This window comes from Antechinus flavipes, chromosome 1 (assembly GCF_016432865.1).
Source record: "Antechinus flavipes isolate AdamAnt ecotype Samford, QLD, Australia chromosome 1, AdamAnt_v2, whole genome shotgun sequence".
NCBI lineage: Eukaryota > Metazoa > Chordata > Mammalia > Dasyuromorphia > Dasyuridae > Antechinus > Antechinus flavipes.
In genome coordinates, this window is record NC_067398.1 from 324582745 (window position 1) to 324604146 (window position 21402).

At 34.0% G+C, this 21402-nt stretch overlaps 1 protein-coding gene across 2 annotated transcripts in view; it reads right to left on the minus strand.

Moving 5' to 3' along the window:
• ANKS6 (ankyrin repeat and sterile alpha motif domain containing 6) overlaps window positions 1-21402 on the minus strand; it is a 73336-nt gene that overhangs the window by 33610 nt on the left and 18324 nt on the right. For both annotated transcript variants that reach the window (XR_007948458.1, XM_051966703.1), the window contains exons 2-6: window positions 14149-14651; window positions 7974-8018; window positions 6785-6989; window positions 4778-4884; window positions 3102-3250 (exon numbers count right to left, since the gene is read on the minus strand). Coding sequence is in view for 1 of the 2 variants with exons in the window: in XM_051966703.1 (XP_051822663.1) it covers window positions 3102-3250; window positions 4778-4884; window positions 6785-6989; window positions 7974-8018; window positions 14149-14651 (1009 nt within the window). In the remaining variant the exon portion in view is untranslated. The remainder of the gene's footprint in view (window positions 1-3101; window positions 3251-4777; window positions 4885-6784; window positions 6990-7973; window positions 8019-14148; window positions 14652-21402) is intronic.

Genomic DNA, 21402 nt, shown 5'->3' on the forward strand with positions numbered 1-21402 from the left:
GAGCCAAAAATCATGAGGAAAAAAAACCATTTCTATCAGATAGCAGATATTCTAGAAGCTGGAGGTAGCTTCCCTCTGCTTTCTAAGTAGAGTTTTTCTAGAACAATAAATAGTAAAAGTCATACCTCTAATAATAGCTGGCAAGGACCACTTTGATCCATTTTTAGAAAGTCCCTATCTATGGTTCCTTTTTCCATCAAACAATATAAATGTGTCTGTTCTCCAAACCCAGTACTCTCTCTCTTTTCTTCAAGTTTTAATATAGCCTATCTATCTATCATATTTGGAACATATTCTTCCCAAACCAACAGACAAATGAAAACTTTAGTTTTATATAAAGGACAGTTCTGGTGTCGTCTCCTACCTGATGTCTTCTTTGATTCCCTTGGCTATTAGCAAAAAGTCATTTTTCTATTTTTGTGATAAATAGCCCATAGTATTTCAACTTAATATTATCTATTTAGGTTCTTGCTCATTTTCTTAAATTTTTCTTCCTACCATTGGCAAGATAACCCCTCCTTAAATAATTTATTTCCTTGTCTATATATAAGTTCTATCTTTTCAGTACAATGAAAGTTTGTTTTGTTTTTGTATTTTCAATCCTTATTAAAGTGTCTGAAATATAGAATGTATTTGTTATATGTTTATTAAATTGTCTGAATAGTTTTTAAATTTTAAAGCAAAGGCAAATCAGAAAAAAAAAAAAGAGAAAAGCACACTATAAGAGATTATTTTGTTTACTCAGAATTTGTGCCTAGTAATGAAAAACTGTAACTTCAGGCAAACTCAGTTTGCAAAAGTTGTCTATTAAGTCATACAGTAATGATATCATCATATTTATTAGACATGTATTAAAAGCAGGTTTGGACTACCAGTTTGGAGTATGGGCTTTTAATAACTTGGCACAACCATTACTAGGTCTATATCCCAAAAGAGATAAAAAAAAACAAAAAGGAAAAGAACTTATACATATAAAAATATTTACAGCAACTCTTTTCTGGAAGCAATGAATTGGAAATTGAGGGGATACCTATCAATTGGGGAATGGCTGGACAAAGTGTATTATGTGATTATGATGGAATGTTATTGTGCTGTAAGAAATGATGAGCAGGATGCTCTTAGAAAAATCTGGAGAGATTTACATGAGCTGAGACAAAATGAAATGTATTGAATACAAAGTAATAGCAATTTTATAAAGTGATAAGCTATGAATGACTGCTATTGTTAATAATATGATAATCCAAGACAAGTTGGAAGGATTTAAGATGAAAAATACTATCCATACACAGAAAAATAACTGATGGTGTCTGAATGCAGATGGAAGTACACTTCATTTTTCTTGGAGGTTTTTTTTATTTTTTTGGTCCATGTTTTCTTTCAAAACATGACTATTATGGAAATGGTTTGCATGACTACATATTTATAACCTATAATAATTTACTTGCATTCTCAATGAAGAGGAATGGGAAGGGAAGAAGGAGAGAATCTGGAATTCAAAGTTTTAAAGATGAATGTCAAAAATTGTTTTTGTGTATAACTGTGGAAAAATAAAACACTAAACAAAAAATAAATAAATAACTTGGCATAGCGTGAAAGAGTCTCTAGAACTGAAATTAATTTATCAATTTAGTTTCTTTTTGTTCCTGACCATCACCTCTCAGGGCATTTAGCTAAATTTCAGACTATCTTTCAATTTTTTTGATCTGATTCCTTTTTTATCTAATTGTCAAATAGTCAGTGTTTTTTCAATATTATATCTAACCATATCTTCCCTATTTTTCCTCCTATAATTAATCACTATCACCAATGCTTTCTGTTCAGAACACTGTTAGATACTACTCCTTTTGACCCATTTACATTTTATTTCATGATCCTTTTTTTGATCCAAATAAAGAACAGCACAAATTCTATAGAATTCTCAGGGATAGAGAAGAGAAATATAGGGACAGTATGGAGTTCACCATGATCTGGGTTAAAATCCATACCATAAGCACATACTGAATGTGTGGTCCTAGGCAAGTCACTTAATCTCTCAGTGCTCCAGGAAGAGATCTGGGACTAGAAATTACAGGGCAGTTGCAATCTACATTGAGGAAAGATTTTTCTTTTTTTTGATGATAGAAATCACATTATCACCAAAAGTAGAACAGATCTCTCTATGGAAGAAAATAACTTCTCTAAACAATGATAATCTGGAGCAGGACTTCTTAAATTTTTCCCACTCACAACCCCTTTTTACCCAACAAATTTTTGTGTGACCCCGGGTATATAAGTATATAAAATAGGTATATAAATCTTTATTAATGATAAATAATAATTTTGCATCCCCTCACATTCAAGTATGACAACCCTTATAGAGTCATGTACTAGTGTTTAAAAAGCCAGGGTCTAGATCATCTACAGAATATTAACAGAATTAATTCTTGTCTTTGTGTATGTGAATTATCCACAATAATTTTTTGAAATATAGGACAACTACTCTTGAATACCCTGTATGTTATCGGGAAGTTTTTCCAATTCCTAATAAATGGAAAGCTTTTCTGGATCCTTCTTACTACTACTGCCTTCCATCTGAGCTTATCTCCAATTTGTCCTGGATCTATCTTGTACATACAAACTTGTTTGTATATTGTATCCCTTGTGTGCCTAGCACATAATAAATGCTTCATAAAAAATTTAGTGAGTGACTGCTAAATGTGATATTATTGAACAAGACTCACATTTTTATAGGGGACCATCCATAGAAGAATATGTAAGTGCTAATTTTCTAATGACTATAATGTAAAGAAATGCGGGAAAGTAGATTACAGATAATCAAACTGGATGGTATGAAATGATAACCATATTGTTTTTAATTCCTCCAGAAAGATGCAACTTCCTGAGATAGAAATAACATTGTTCCATGAAATGCTAAAATTTTAAAAGATTCTTAATAGAAGAAAACAAGCTTAGAACAAAATTCTATTCGTCACACACTGCTTTTTCTTTTGTTGCTCAATGTATACTTAGTTTTGGGATAACTGAGTTATGGTTAATCATAGCTGCATCATCTATTTATATATGGCGTATTCATCACTAGTAAAAAAGGAAAAAAGGCAAACCTTCAATCCACCTCGGTCATCTGGTAACACTGGGACACTCAAAGATTGTCTAATCCTGGACTGGGGCAAAGATGACTGGCTGATTGATTTGTTTTTGTCTTTATTTACTTGCATGCAGACTGATGCCAACAACCGTACAAGTTCTGTATCTATAAATGTAAAAGAAGATATTTTACTACTATTATCATTAGTTTAAAATCTATTGGTATGTTCTCTCAATGGTAGAATTTGAACTTGGGTCCTGATTTCAGAACCAATGTCTATTTATTATTATGCCATGCTACCTTCTAAGTCCTAGAAGGTTGTATCAAGGTAAGTGGCTTAGTGTAGGATCACACAGTATAATCAGAGGCAAGATTTGAACCCAAATCTTCCTAACTCCTAGCCCAAAACTCTAGTACACACACACAACACACACACACACACACACACACACACACACACACACATTTATCAATCACGTCAATGAAATTGCAATTAACTGAAAATCTTTCCAGTTAGCAAAGGACAATTAAAATGTAGTTAAGATGGCAATAAGATTATATGATGATCAATTCTGATGGTAGTGGCCACTTCCAATGATCTTGTGATGGAGAGAGCCATCTACACCCAGAGAGAGGATTGGGGGAACCGAGGGCAGATCACAACATAGCAGTTTCACTCTTTTTGTTGTTGTTTGCTTGCATTTTATTTTCTTTCTCATTTTTTCCTATTTGATTTGTATTGTATAAACATGTATGCATATATTGGATTTAGCATATATTTCTACCATATTTAACATATATTAGATTACTTGCCTTCTAGGGAAAGAAGTAGGGGAAGAGGAGAGAAAATTGGAACACAAGGTTTTGCAAGGATTAATGTTGAATAATTATCCATGCATATGTTTTACAAATAAAAAGCTTTAAATTAAAAGAAGAATAAAAATGTTTGTTTTTCTTTTTCATCAGTTAAATATTTAGGAATGTAAAGCTCTGCCCTTCTCACTTTATGCCTTGCATAAGGATTATTGCAATGATCTGCCTTAAGTTTCTCCCTACTCCAGTCTATCCTCTATCCAGTCACTAAAATGATTTTCCTAAAGCACAGATCTAACAATGTCTCACACACAGCCCCATTAGCCAATAGACCTCCACTCAGTTTGACATTCAAAGTCCTTTATAATCTAGATCCTCCTGCCTTTCTATCCTTCTTACCCCTTACTACCCAACTCATTCCCTTCCATCCAGTGACACTATTTCCTGACTGTTCCACTAAGACACTCAATTGTCAGCTTTAGACATTTTCTCTGGCCTTTTCCCATACCTGGGATGCTTTCCCTCTTCTGCTCTACCTACTGACCTCCTTGGCTTCCTTCAAATCCTAATTAAATCCCATTTTCTACAGGTGGCTTTCTCTGACCCCCCCTTAATTACATTGTTCCCCTCTATTAATTGTTTCCTATTTATATTGTATAAAGCATGCTTTGTAAATAATTGTTTCACTAATTGTGCCCCATTATATTGTATGTTCTTTGAGATCAATGATTATCTTTTACCTCTTTTTGTATCTCCAATGCTTAGCAACAGTGTAATCATTTAATAAATATTTACTGATTGATTGTATTAAAGAAATTAATTTCTAATAATTAAGCAAAGCTATATTTAATTAAGGACAACATTTATAAAATAACATACCAGGGTCATTCAGCAGCATGACTAGGTCAAAAGCTGTATATCCATTTTTTGCTCGAAGAGTAACATCAGTTCCTTGATTTAATAAATATTTAACAACTTCTTTATTCCTATTTAAAACCAGAACAAAACAAAAGTTACATTTGTTAAAAATTTTAAAAAAAGATCCTTTCCTGAGTCACCAGAGATATAGTAGCAGTTACTACAACTCAACACATCAGATGTTTGGAAAGAATATTGGATATATCATTACTATATAGCAAAATTAAGTAGAAAATTTCAAAATATCTCTTTGGAAAGAGATTATAATATTTCAGTCTTTTTAACCAGAACATAGTATGAATTGCAGATAATATTTAAAAAATGAATGATTGTTGAGTGAATGAATCCTTAAATCTAATTACATTTGATGTCTTTAATTTACTTCAATATTCAAGTGAATACTGTAACAATGCAAAATTGCAGTCCATTAATGACCATCCAACTAATGGAACTCCTTTTACAGATCTGCCACATGAGGAGCTCACTCTCTTGCTTTTCTCTAGCTGTCTGTCTTGACACTGTGAAATCATAGGAAACACAAAAGGTATCAATTATCCTTCCAGTAACCAAGCAGACTCTCTTTCCCCCATACATTCTTCTGATAACCATCTTCAATGTAAATACAAAGAAATAAAAGGCCAAGACATTGCCCAATAAATGATGAAAAACAGATCTTTTAACTTTCCAGTTAAGAGATCTACTGAAAATACCATAGAGTCTTGGAATTTCCTCTAACTCTGATATGTTTATGCAGAGATAGAAGCCTGGTTGAATCCAGTCCATCCTCTATCTGGCTATAAAATTGATCTTCCTAAAGCACAGGTTTGACCATGTCACTACCTTTTAAAGCACCTCAGAACCTGGCTTTTCAGTCTGATAACAATTTACTCCTCCTCCCTCTGCCCTCTGTATAAATACTCTGTGATCTTGACACTTTCCTGTTTTTCACACAAGATACTCCATCTCCTGAGTCAGGGCATTTTCACTGTCTGTCCCCTACACCAGAAATTCTTTCCCAGACTCATCTTTGACTCCTGGCTTCCTTCAAGTGCCAAATAAAATCCCTTCTTTTTCAGGAAGCCTTTCCTGATCCCGCTTAATTCTGGTACCTACCTTCTGTGATTTTCTCCAAAGTACCCAATCTGTATCTTATTTGTATATTGCTTGCATGTCATCTCCCCTCATTGAACTGGGAGTATTCTGAGAACAGGGATTTTTTCAAAAAACTTTCTTTCTGTTTCTTGTGCTTAGTAGGCACTTTGTATATTCTACTGACTGACTGACTTGTTAAACGTGCTAACTAATCTAAAATAGTCTATGATGGTTAACTACTACCAAAATTGTTTGCTTGGTACTTTAAGTCCCTTAACACAAAGAACATTACTACTTTAAATGTTAAAAGTCCAATTAAATCACCTGTTTATGAACAATTGCTTTATAACACAACATTTTCTTCAAAAAAAATCTCACTCAATAACTGTTTATGAATATGGCTTAAAAAGAGAAAATCTACAAAACAAGCGGGATATTAAAAAATGCCTCATTAACAATATAGTAAGTGGCAGTGGGTTATAACTCTCTTAGTTGAAAAAGCTGATGCAGATCTGTTGTAGTAAAGTAAATTTTCGATATTAATAGAATACCAGGTCTCTTTCCCAAACTTACACTTAAGAGATTTCTAACTAGGAAGGGAATTCAGAAATGACCTTATTCAAATCAAGAAACTAAGGTTTGGTGAAATTAAATGAAAGTTATGTAGCAAATAACTAACAGCTTCAGGATTTGAAGCCAGGTCCTCTAATTCTGACTCCAGTATTTTCTCTGCTATAGCATGCTGGCTCCTTATTATAAATGTCCTGACATCCCTAAAGAAGATGTCTAAACCCAGATTCAATATAAGAAACAACTTTATAACATTTAGTGTAAGAAAGAAAATACGAATTGTGATTCTTCACAAAAGCAGTTTACCCATGGTAGGTGGCCTGCATCAGTGCTGTCCATCCATGAACATTATCCTGTTTATCAACATCTGCATTTCTCTCAACGAGCAGCTGCACAAGAGACAACTGTCCAGTGACAGCTGCTAGCATCAGAGGAGAGGCTCCATCCCCATTAGTGATATTTACTTGATTGGGATCTTCATCTACAATTTCTTTAACTAGCTGAAAATTTCCTGAAAATAGAATAATGTTGCATATGAACTTCAGATATCTGTTAAATTAATACCTTGTTAAAATATAATCATATATTTTACAAATAGAGTAATAATAATCCCTACCTCTTAGGACTGCATTTAAAATAAAGATATTTGTAAACTTCTTTGCAAACTTTAAAGCACATATGTAAATGCTAGCTATCATTATTATTTTGATTTATATAGTATATGGAGGAATTTAGGTGGAACAACAGATACAAGCTCTGGACCTGACTTCAGAAAGACCTGAGCTCAAATCCAGCCTTAAGTACTTTCTAGCTGTTCTCTAGCTATAAAATATTTTATGCAAGTCACTTAATCTGTCTCACCTTCCTCATTTGAAAAATGAAAATTGTAACAACACCTACCTCTCAAAATTATTGTGAGAATAAAATGAAAACATAATTATAAAATGCTTTGTAAATCTTAAAGTGCTAGCTATTATATATTTTTTCACATATATATATATATATATATATATATGAGAGAGAGAGAGAGAAGAGAGAGAGATTCTGTACATGTATAAGCAATATCTAATATCTATTGCTACATATCTCTCAGATTGGCTAAGATGAAAGGAAAAGATAATGAATGTAGTAGGAGGGGATGTGGAAAACTGGGACATTAATTATTATTATATTATATTTATATATAATATAAATATATATAATATAAGTTATATAAATATAATATAAAACTAATGTGTTTATCCACCTATCATTTTGAAAAATAGTTGGAGAGTCAACTAACTTTTTTGGTCAGTTGCCCACATTTCTGAAAAGCGATGCTGTTCCCTGAATAGTGTCCTTATTTGCTTTACTTTTATATGAATATGCCATCTGGTGGTGAAAAAGAGTAGCTGAAATATTAAGGTCAAAATTTTATACATGTGGATATACATACATATATACATGTATATGTTTACACGGGTATACACTTAAAAGTATTTTCCAAAACACTTACCCATTTTCAAAGCGTGGAAAATATCAGGCCGTCTTTTTTCTTCATCTGAACAAACAAAACATTTAGACTAAAAAAGTTAAAAATCAGAACAATATAATGGGGAATTCAAAATAACACTGTGTAATCTTAAACCATTTGTTTATATCAAGCAACCTTTTTCTTAGCCATTTCTAAAGTGCAATTAAAGTGATTTTGTCCAATCTGGAGATAAAATTCCTTATTTTTAAAGAAGGTGATTTTAATGCATCAAAAGCATCCAATTTCATTAATTAGTGCTGACCAGAGTCAGAGTGTGGGGATCTCCCTAAGAATTTCAAGGAGAGTAAGAAAGAGGTGGTTTAGACCTGAGGGATTTTTGTTGTATTTTAGGGTGAATTTCCAATGAATCATATGCATGATTTTGTCTTCAATCTGAAGGGCCCAGGGCCACCAAAGAAGAGAACCATTTTGGGGGTCTTTTTCATTTACATTCTTCCTTTTTATACGAATAGCATTATAAGCTATCGTGGAAAATACAAATGTGTAATTTCTTCAAATGTAGAAGGATTATTCTTAATATATTTAACCCCTGAAAGATGAAGAAAGATAAACAGCAAGACAGAATAAAGTAAAAGATTTGGATTTCATATAAAGATTTTCCAATTATAACTTGACAAACGTGGTAAAAAAATGCCTGGATAAGTAGTGAGTTCTCTGCCAGCAGTGGTCTTCCAAAAGAGGCTGAATAGTTTTTGTGTATATATTATAGGTGGGACTCATGTTTTAGGTTGCATGGCCTTCTTTGAGATTCTGATTATTTTGATAGTCTGTTCCTCATCTATAGATAGAAGTATAAACAAATGGATTTTGTAGATTATAGAATCACACAGAAGTTCATATTTGGAAGAGACCATCTAGATCAATCTACACCTGAAACTGCAGAATTCTCAACAGATGATCATCCAGGCTTTACTCAAAGAAAGAATCTACAACTCTCAGCAGTACATTCCACTCAATTTGGATTAGCGTGTGTGTGTGTGTGTGTGTGTGTGTGTGTGTGTGTGTGTGTGTGTATGTATGTGTTTTAAATAGTTCTTCCTTATTTTAAACCTCCCTGAAATCTCTACCCAGTACATCTAATTCTATCCCTGGTGCTCAAGTCTAACCCCTCTTACACAGTGATTCTCAAACTTTTGGTCTCAAGATCTATTTTCATTCTTAAAAACTAAGAACTCCCCCAAAACTTTTCTTTAAAACTTTTCTTATATTGATTTGTATTTTGTTATTGTTATTGCTGTGTTTTCAGTTATTTCAGTTATGTCTGACTCTTTCTGATCCCATTTGGGCTTTTTTTGGCAAAGATACTAGATTGATTTGCCATCTTTTTCAGGATATTGGTATTTACCATATTAGAAATTAAAATGGATAAATTTTTAAAAACATTTATTGACTCATTTAAAAAATAAGACACCCATTTTATGTGAACATAAAATTTTTGTGTAAAAATAACTATATTTTCCAAAAGAAAAAATAGAAAGAATAACATTTTATGTATTTTTGCAAATCTCTTTAACGTCTGAAGATAGCTAGATTTTTATATGTGTGTCTTTATTCAATCTGCTACATAATGTTGAAATATATGAAGAAAATGTGACCTCATACATAAATTGCAGGTAATTAGTAATTAATTGGTAAACAGTATCTTAGTTTACTACTAAAGTAGTTCTGATGTGAGGACTATTTAAAAGCATTTCAAGACCCCAGGGGTCCACACCTAAAGAAACTTTGCTCTAGTAGAACACAGCTTTTCAAATATTTGATAATTGATAAATGCCCTCTTCTTCCTTGGGTTTTCTCTTCTCCGGACTGAACATTCCCAATTGCTTGTTTTTGTTTTGTTTTGGTTTTTGTTTTGTTTTGTTTTGTTTTGTTTTTTTGGTTTGGACCAGTAATTTCATTGATGTAAGGAAGTGAGAAAACCCTTTCTTCTAGTACAGATCACTACTTGTTCTGTACTTTTCTTAGAACAGTGGTTTTCAAACTTTTGTTCTCATTATCTTCAGACTATTAAAAATTATCTGTCCAAAGGGACTTTATGTGGGTTATATTTATAGATATTTATAATATTAGAAATAAAAATTAATTTTGAATTTGCAGACCCTCTGAAAACACTTCAGAGAACCTCAGGGTCAAAAATCCACGATATGTCAGAATTTGGACCTGACCCCAGGTCTTCCAGGCCCCAAAGCCTCTCTTTTCAATTGTTTGGTGTATATGCTATGATGGGAAATACTTTTTGCTTTTGGTCACTCTCCTTGGTAGCTTTCTTTCTTAGAATATAGTACTCAGAACTGAGTTAATACTCCAGATGAAATTCAAAGCAAATTCAGTAGGATCATCATTTCTCTTTACACAAGTCAAAATTATATCATAAATTATATTACCCCTTGGGTCTGCCACATCACACTGTTGAGTTATACTGAGTTTGAGTTTTTTTTTTTTAAATTTTTTTAGGTGAGCTACTATCTTGCCATGTCGTTCTCCATCTTATACTTGCAAAGTTCGTTTTTTAATCCAAGTATAAGGCTATTTATGCCTTTGCTCTATCATCTTACTTATCTTTGAACCTCTTCTTTTCTCAAATACAGTTCTCCTGAGTATGTTTGTTTGTTTTTGATAAGCCTGAAATCTTTTGATTTTCCTTAATATTCAACAACCTCATTGCTCTTTTCTGGACCACAGTATGCTTTTTAATATTCAATCTTTTCCCTGTCTTTTTTTTTTTTTAGAAGATACAAAGTTTAATTAGAAGAGCTGATGGGCAGTAATTCCCTTTTGTATGTCTTTCTAAAATGTAAGTTGGCTGATGAATTTCCTGGGTATGGACACTAGTTTCTTTTGGCAACTCTCATTTCCTCAATATCAGAGTCACCTTTGCTCCCATCTTCAGAGCTTTATTCTTGATAGCTTCCCTTTCCTTAAGGACTTAGTTTTCCTAAAGTATTTTAATTTAGTTTAGATCCTTCTAATCACTTTCTAAAGTGGACACAAAACAAGAAAAAATATTATGTTAGCCATATGGAGGAAATGATCATAAAATAACCCAATGCTCAATTTAGATAGAATAGTGAGAAAGGACCAGGCTAAGGATATCCTTTATCATATAAAAAAGTCTCAGTTCTGCCATGGAGAATATCTTTGGACTAGAATGGGAAAAACCAAACAAACAAAAATAGTGAATAGATGGACTGTTGAAATCCCAAATTTAGTAAAAAAAAAAAAAAAAAAAGAGTAAAAGAGCACCTAGTTGCCTTTGAATTTAAGTCAATAAACTCAGATGAACTGCATTTGAGAAACCTAAAATAACTGGTTTACTGAACCACTTTTATTCTTTTTAACAATTAAAAACAACTTTATTAATGAACAATCCAAAAGAGTCAACTTCAAAGTTAAAAGGATATTCCACAATCATCAGGTGGTCAGGAAACTCTTGAGAATATCCAGACAGGCAAGGAGAGCTTAGCAGTCCTCCACAGCAAACAGTTAGGTGTTATTTCTCACAAGCAGTAAAATCTCCCCATTTTCTAGTCCAATTACCCTTCATCTCTTCCCGTGTCTCTCTTTCTTCCTGTGGCAGAAAAACTCCTACTTTCTTAAAGGGCTAGCCTCCTTTACTTGTTGCTTAGCTAGGCCCATCTAGTATGGTAAATCCTGGGTGGGAAAGACTATCCATACAAAAAGTGAAAGGAAATGCAAAGGAGTCGAGGAAAAAAGGGAAAATAAGAAGAATTTCTTGCTTCAGCTACTCTCAAAAGTATATTTATATATAGGTGTTAATGTATAGGTATTAAGAGTTCCTTAAAAGATCAATAAAATTCTTCTGAAAATTCATATGGAAGAGAGTCACCCTCCCAACTTTTTGGTAGTTAATTTAAAGCTAGCTCAATTTCCTTTTCTGAACCTAGAATGCTTAAAACTATGCAGCCCAAGCTCCAGATTCACTCTCCTGACATACACAAGCAGTTTGAATACTCAACTAGTTACTTTACTACCCCTCTAAACTTTAGGAATAATCCTGAAGCTGAGCCTATTTTCAGTGACATATGTCAGAGTAGAAAAATGAGGAAAATGTCATAGGACTAAAAGGTCAGAAGTCTTTAGGCTATTGAGCTTGATCTGAATTCCCAGCAAACTTCTAAAACATATTATTAAAAGGGTGACTAATGAATATCTAACGAAAGAAGTAGTGATCACAAAAACACAGCAGGACTTCATCAAAACCAGTTCTGCCAGACTAATTTCATATTCTTCTTTGACAGTCTAATTAGATTGGCAGATCAGCAAAATTCTGTAAATACCATTTATTTAGATTTTAGTAAAGAATTTGGTAGTCTGGGGCAGCTAGGTGACGCAGTGGATAAAGCACCAGCCCTGAATTCAGGAAGACCTTAATTCGAATCTAGTCTCAGATACTTAATACTTCCTAGCTGTATGACCTTTAACAAGTCACTTAACCCCAACTGTCTCAGGAAAAAAAAAATTGGGTAATCTGTCATGTTATTCTTGTAGAAATGATGGAAATAAGTGAGACAATAGTACAGCAAAGCAGATTTGGTATTGGTTTAGTTCAGTTCAATAAACATTTATAAAATACTTATTAGATGGCCACACCAGAGAGGTAATTAATAGTCCAATGTCAAACTGGAAGGAAGTCTTACTGAAATGTCACAAGAAATGGCTTGAGTTTGGTCATCTACTATTTAGCATATTTTTGTGAATGTCTTGGATAAAGGCAGAGAAGACATGCATCTCACATTTGCAGATGGTACTAGAAAGGAAAGCTAAAACAATGGCTGACAGATTCAGAGTATAAAAATATCTTGACAGAATACAGCACTGATTGGGCAACATAGAGAAAAGTATTTGAAAGTCTATTATGTGTTGCAAGAAGATTTCAAGGAAGATAAGTGGGCCATGAAGGATGTACAAAATTTCAATAGACAAAGAGAAAAGAAAGCATTCTATGTCAGATTGTTCTTCGTTGTTGAACTAAACTTTGAAAGATCTTCAACGCCAAGCTAAGAAGTATTATTAAAATAACTTCTTCCTAAAGAACAGTGTATGTTGTAATAGCAATATTGGTTTAAGAACAACTTTGAATGACCAAGTCATTTTGAAGATTATAAATCCCTGAAAGATAAAGGACCTATGAAGAATAATTCTATCTACATCCAGAGATAGAACCAATAAATCAAAATATGCATAGTATGTTTTTTTTTTCATTCTGATTATTTTTAACTAAGAAGATTCAGATACCCCAAATAGCCAAAGTTATAGGGCAGAAGAAACATGAACTTTTCAAGGTAAGCACTCGGTAAGGACCTTTCATTAAAACTATTAGTGTAACAAGAGAAGCAAGATTCAAAGTTTTAACATCTGGCAAAACTGATTAGTGGACAGGTCAAACAGGGCCATAAAGATTCAGAGTGAGTTAGATATACTTAAACCCAAAGAAAAGCACAGTAAATTAAAGAATAAGAATAGTTATTCCATTTAGAATAGTTAGAATAGAATAGAAACAGTTTAAGAATTTGTAGAGAGATGTACCTATTCCTAGATGTTTGCATTTCTTGAATTCCTATTCTAAATTATAAATTATAGTCAGATTTGGACTATACCAGCAAATAATTGTTTTTGAAATTTTAATAGACAATAACTGAAAGGCTTTGATACAATTAGTCATACCTAAGGCAATTAGAATTATTTCAAATATGTAACTATAATCCAGGTATCACCATCTATTTTGTGGAAACTTATTTGAAGTACAAGTATTGTAGCCAGAAATTAAATAAAGATCTCTTTAAATGAGCCTTACACAGAGAAATCTAGAGAACCAGAACTGTAATTAGCTGAGGGAAAGGAAGGGGGAGAGGTATTGAATGGGGCTTCTTTCTCATAAGTCCATGCAACCGCCATCTTCATATATAGTTTCATAATCCTCCACTGCATGGGGCAATATTTTTACATAATGTGTGTCTATACACACACACACACACACACACACACACACACATATTTGTCTCTAATGGTAGCCATCTCTAGGTAGGAATGGGAAGGGAAGGACAGAAGGGAAAAAAAATTGCATTATAACTTTATTATGTATTTAAAATAAAAACAAGAGGATAGAGGCTCTTACCTGTTTTGGGTCTAACAGTTGTAACAGAATCCAAATAATCTATCATTTCTTTATGTTTGAAATCAAGTGCAATTTCAAAAGATGTTTTCTCCAGCACATTGACGTGGTCAGGGTTAGCTCCTTTGTCCACCAGCTGCTGAGCTACACTCACTCTCCCATTAAGAGCTGCCAACATCAGTGGACTCCAGCCCATAGTCTTAACACTGTAGTTAGCATCAGCTCCCCATTCCACCAAGAGGTGGACCACCGCCTCGTGTCCATGCTGGGCAGCTATCATCAGGGCAGTGATGTCTGGCAGGTCCCCTTTGTTGCCATTCTCAAGCACATTGTGATTAAAATGGTCATAATTGTCAACGAAGGCTCCTGTTTCCAGTAAAAGCTTAACTGCACTGAGATGACCACCTCTGGAAGCCATTGTGAGCACACTTGCCCCCAGTCTGTTCTGTGCGTTGACATCTGCCCCATTTTCCAAGAGTATGTGAAGCACATTTATATGTCCAAATCTGTAAGGAAAACAGGGAAACAATTAAAGAATTCAACAACTAAATACATTGTAATAAATAATAATGAAACAGACCATTAGCCAAATTATATATTTATGTAATTTTACCCATCTATGTACAGCTGTCTCTCTATGTATAAACATATATACATATACATATAATATTTATAAACATAAAATTTTAGATCAGACTTGTGATTTTATTGGCATAAGGAAAATCAGATTTTAAAACTCCCTCTACTATTGCAGATGAGTACACACAAAAATACACACACAAAAAAACATAGAGTTAAAAACTGGACACACAAAAAAAGATAACTTAAATTGTGCTCAAGGGCATATATCTTAAAGTAAACAAAGATAGAACGTGGATGTGTGCTTTGTGAATTACTGTTTGGAGTTTATCAATGTTCTGTGACTGGAATGAGGAAAAGTCTAGATTCTAGAAATCTTTCCCAAGATGGGCCACTGGTGAGATCACAAGCAAACTGAACTTAGGGTCAGAATTTCTGGCCAGCAGAAACTGGAAACTGAGTGGATGCCCATCAATTGGAGAATGGATGAATAAATTGTGGTATATGAATATTATGAAATATTATTGTTTGGTAAGAAATGATCAGCAGGATGATTTCAGAAAGGCCTGTAGAGACTTACATGAACTGATGCTGAGTGAAACGAGCAGAGCCAGGAGATCATTATATATTTCAACAACAATACTATATGATGATCAATTCTGATGGATGTGGCTCTCTTCAACAATGAGATGAACCAAATCAGTTCCAATAGAGCAGAATTGAATTGAACCAGCTACACCCAGGGGAAGAACTCTGAGAGATGACTATGAACCATTACATAGAATGCCCAATCCCTCTATTTTTGCCTGCCTGCATTTTTGATTTCCTTCACAGGCTAATTGTACGCTATTTCAGAGTCCGATTCTTTCTATCAAAATAATCTTCCCAAGTAACTAGTCTAGCAATGTCACTCACTTTTTCATAGAACTTCTTCAATGGTTTCCTGTTGACTCTAAAATTAAATATAAACTCCTCAACCTGGCATTTTAAGGTCCTCTAAATTACACTGCTCTCTGCCTTACTGCCAATCCTTAAAAGTCATGACTAGGTAACAGATAGATGTAGAGTTCCAAAGGCGCTAGTGCACTATTTGAACAGGATCAAGAAAGATGAAAAATGCTTTTGTATGAGAGACAAACAACAGCTTTGGCCAGGAAGATTGGGTTCAAGTTCAGCCCCTGACACATTTTAGTAGAGTGAACTTGGGTCAGTCATTTAATCTTGTCATGCCTTCAAGTAATGCTGAGACTATAAATGCAGAATAGCTATTGATCTACATTGGTGGTAAAAGCTTCCCAGATAAATGAAATCACTGGTCTATATAAAAAATTATAAAGAACAAATAGATTTATTGGTATTGGAAAGAACTAAGTGTCTCCATGGAGAATCTGGATCCACAGAAATAAAAGCCCATAACCAGCAGCTCTTCTGAGAAAAAGGGTCAGAGATCTCAGGGTCCTCTGTGTCATATCACTCCTGTTTCCTGACTAGCACAACCAAATACTCTCAAAATAATCTTCTCAAGTAACTCATCTTGCCTACCCACCCACCATGTCTACCAATTCAAAATATATTAAACCAATGTCATTGTGATCTGCACAGTGTCTTTCTACACGTATCCATATTTTTCTAGAACAAAGAAGCCCTGGAACAGCACACACTAAAGTCAAAGAAAATTCAGCATCTATCAAACCATCCAATTGGCTGGAAATATACAACAGTAAGGAGTGGTCATGGAAATAGGTTCACTATGCTTACTCCTGCCCTGACTCACTTTTCATTGATTCTACCATATTTAAAGAGTGTAAGAAACAAAATATCTTACCAAGAACTTCACTGACACACAGATGAATGCTTTTTCCATTCTTGCATGAATGGGTGCCTATGTTAATAGACATATTTTTGAAACCACTAAGGCAATGTTTTATTTTCTATCCTGAAGCACACATTCCTCCCCTGACTCCCCATCAATTGGATATTACAGAAGTTACAGAATGTGAATCTCTACCCCTTGTAACATAGTCAGTCCCTGATCCCCAAGGAGCATACATTCTCACTTTTGGGAGAAGATACCCCAGGAAGGGGAAGGGGGCCCAAAGCCAGGGGGTTCCTGTTCAAATATAAAACCTTTTCCTTTGATTACATTCTTTGAAGTCTTTGTGGATTCCAATCTCCCATTTCTTAGGTTTCGATTTTCTAATTTAAAAAATTTTTTTTTCTCCAATTCAATTTTTCAGATTGGAAATTAATTTACCATTTAATTCTCACAAGATAAATAGTGATCAATCAGAATAAGTACAGAAAAGGGTAATTTAGATGATAACAGGTGTGAAACTATAACCTATGCAGATTGCTTGAAAGAATTAAGTATATTTAGTGTGAAGGAAAACAAAGAAAAGCAATAGATGTAAAATGGTAAAAAACTTATGTGATGATGATGATGATGACTACATTAATTATAGTACTTTAAGGTTTACAAAACATTTAACAAATATGATCTCCTTTCTTCCTCACAACAACCTTGGAAGGTATATGTTTAAAGATGAGGAAACTCAGTCAAATAGAAGGTAAGTGACTTGTTCAGGGTCTTGCTTAAGACACTCAGTAGCTGTATCATCCTGAACATGTTATTAAAGGTATGTAAAACACAGGTTGTGCAGTTCTAATAATTCTAACAAACTATTATTTAGTTAATAAATAATTAACTATTTATTTAATAGTTTAATAATAATTAACTATTTAATAAATAAATATTTATTGGCACCTACCTCACAAGATTATCATAAAGCTTATTTAAGAAAAATGTTTATAAATAACTTTCCAAGCCTTCCAAGCATTATATAAATGTCAATGCTATTAGAAGCTTTATAACAGACAAAGAACTGGGATTTTCAGCTTCTGAAACCAGACTTTTGTCCACCATACACAGGCTTTCTGACTAAGTCTAGGATCATTCTACTATTCTATTTTTGGACCTCAACCTGTCCTTGCTGCTGTAACTACTCATTAACTCTTTCCCTTCCACCGAGACCTGGATGACCAATGTTTGAGTCTAAATCCATTGAATTTAGTCTTATAATAGGATTTTGTTCTTCCCTCATAATGACTGAGTCAAGTGGTGACTGCTTTTCTATATACACAACAAACTTCCTTTGATTGGTTGGAGGAAGGTGGGCAGGTTAGATGCAGAGTAGAAAATGGTAGGTTGGAGAAAACTGATTCCTAATTCATGGCTCTCTTCTAAATCCTGTCCCTGTTTCCTTTTGAACTTTCATCTGTTAAAAGTGCAAGATATTCCAGGACCTACTTTCTTTGCTCATGATGGTGATCAGGTTGCAAAAATTACTTGTTGCTGACCACTTCCTCCTCCACAAATCCAGGCATGCCCAAGGGTCTATGACTCACCCGCCATCTCCCTACACCCAAAATGAATCACATAATATGTGTTCAAGAAATGTTGGCTGGGGTGCAAATCTCCATTTAGCAACAGGACCGAGTCCAACAGCAAAGGACTCTAATATAATGGGATACTTCCCTCCCCCGAGGCAAATGGGCGGCAAAGGAAGGCTGGCATTGATAGCTAAACTATGTCCTTAACAGATTACCCACAGTAGTAGTATTTTATGACCACTTGCTTCCCTTAATCTCTTCTGGCCAAAAATGAAATTTCTGATCGATTCCATAGCACAATGCCTGCTAATTCCTTAAGCATTCACAAATATAGCCAAAAAAAAAAAAAAGCATTAAAAAAAAAAAAAAAACTTACCCAGCAATCACAAAACCCTTCCCTTTTAACTATCTTAAAATTGCTTTGACATTCTCAATTTGATTTAGCCACAGGCAAATCATATATGAAGTAAGTTTGTATTTAGGGTCTTCTATTTCACCAGCTTCTTACACTATCTTCTCTTCTTGGAGTGCCCTGCACCAGACTAGGAATCTAGGGGACATGGGTTTTTAATCTGGCTCTGATGGAAACCAGCAGTGTGAGCTGAAACATGTCTATTTGACTTCCCTGCCACAATTTCCTCATCCTTAAAATTAAAGGGCTAGACAGCACCTAATATCCTTTACAACTCTAAAATTATATAAATTCAAGGGTTCTCCCCAACCCTCCCCTGCCCATTCCTGAAACTTATACTTGCCTGCCAAATGTGAACTGAGGTGTACTGGTGAATTCATCTGACTGTTATGGCCCCAACCTCTGGAATTTTAAACTAAGACTAATAAACTCAGAGATTTGATATTGCCTCTCCCTTTCTCTTGCTTAATGGCACAGCTAGTTAAGTTTCCTATATATTTGCCCCTTATTTTTCAATCTTTAATATGCAATTTAGAAAATACTTTCATTTCACTGGTCCCAGATAGATTACTTCTTTTCTACTATTGATTAAAGAGAAGTCTCCTATTAGGGTCATGATGCCTCTTTGTCTAAAACTCTATAAAAGTTTGAGACCCACCATTCTGGATAGCCCAAAGGACTATCAAACTGTGCTTACCCTTTGATCTAGAAATAGCGCTTCTAGGGCTGTAGCTCAAAAACAATTTAAAATAAATTTTTTCAACAAAAATAAAAAGGGAAAAGAACCTATTGAACAAAAATATATATTTTTTTTTGGTAGGGACTAAGAACTGGACATTGCAGGAATGCCCATCAATTGAGAAATGGAAAAACAAGTTGTGGTATATAATTGGGGTTTTTTGTTTGTTTGTTTGTTTTGTTTTTTGCTGAGGCAATTGGGGGTTAAGTGACTTGCCCAGGGTCACACAGCTAGGAATTTGATTTGAACTCATATCTTTCTGACTTCAGGGCTGGTGCTCTATCCACTGTACCACCTAGCTGCCCCTCTGTGGTATATAATTGTGATGGAAAACTACTGTATTATAAGAAATGATGAACTTAATGATTTTAGAAAAACGTGGAAAGACGCACAAAATCACGAAATGCAAAATGAGCAGAACCAAGAGAACGTTGTATATAGTAACAGCAATAATGGTTTAAGAATGAACTTTGAGTGAATAAGTTAGTCTATTATAAATACCCAAACTGACTATAAAGGAGATAGAAAGAAAGATACTATCTGAATCCAAAGAAAGAACTGATAAATACAAGTATGTATATAATAATAATTTTATATATGTACATACACATGCATAAACATACATATAATACATGCTTGTATCTAATGGTAGTCATCACTAAGATGGGGGAGAAAGGAGAGAAGAAAAAAAGAAATTTACATGATTATTTTGTATATTTAGAAGGAATAGCAAATTATGGATAGTAGATCTGCAACTTAATGTCCAATCATTTTTTTTTTTTTTACTGTACTGTGGATGGAAATGCTTGTTTTATTCTACAAATTAAAATAAAATAAATGTATTATTACTAATTGTAAAAAGAAAGAGAAATCTAGAAAGACTTACATGAACTGATACAGAATGAAATAAGCAGAACCAAGAGAACATTGTACACAGTAACCGCAACTTTGTACAATATAGAACTCTGAATAACTTAGTTATTCTCAGCCATACAATGATCCAAGACAATTCCAAAGGACTCATGATAAAACTTGCTATCTGACTCATAGGATCTGAATATAGACCAAACCATGCTATTTTTCACTTTTTTTCCTTTTTTTCCTTTCTTCTTCCTATTTTTTTCCCATAAGATGATTAATAGGGCAATGTTCTATATGCTTACGCATGTATAATCTATAACAGATTGCTTACTATCTCAGGAACAGGGGAGGGAAAGAGAGAATAGGATTTGGAAATCAAGACTTAACAACCAATGTTAATAATTATTTTTACATCTATCTAGGAAAAATACTTTTTAAAAAAGTTTGATTCACAAAGACGCTTTAATAAGTGTGAAAGCTACTGCACTTCTGGGAGAACACAGCAGTGCTGTCTGTTAAGTTTCTACCACTAGAAGCTGCCCACAATGGCAGAAGACAATGGGGACCACACACTGAGATTGTTCCCTGTTGGCATCTGTTCTCCTTTTCCCCTTGTAAATAAAAATAAAGTTTTGTTATCTGCTTTCCTGTGTGGCTGTGCTGCTCTTAATCTGTAATCTCTTGCATTAAAGATATCATGTGATAAAAGCTAACCATTAGAGGACAAAAGGAATAAAGTAGGTGGAATACTTGAAATTATAGAATTTTAAGCTTGGAAGGAATTCATATCATCTAATCCAAGTCTTTGACGGATGAGAAGACAGAAGCCTAAAAAAACCCAATAATATCTATTGCTTATTGTGCTTTGAGGTTTGCAAAGCACTTTACATACATTAACTCATTTGATCCTCCTAATAAGCCTAGGAGGTGGGTGCTATGCTTATCATTTTATAGATAAGGAAACTGACATTGAGAAAGGTTAAATGATTTGCCCATGGTCATTGTCTGAGGTAGAATTCAAATTTAGATCTTCCTAATTCTAGGTCCTGTACTCTGCACCCTGAGTTTCAAGGGAAGCACAGGCTTATTATAACAAAAAGCTTCTTAATGAGTAGAATTAAATAAACATGGAGTTGACAGACAGCCTTCAGAGAAAAAGTTCCCCCTAACTAGAAGATAATTGGGGGGAAAAAAGCCTAAATAACAGCTTGTCCGGAAAGTCATAGAGGATCCCCTTCTTTAGATGCAGCAAGTTGGACTAGATGAGTGATGATTT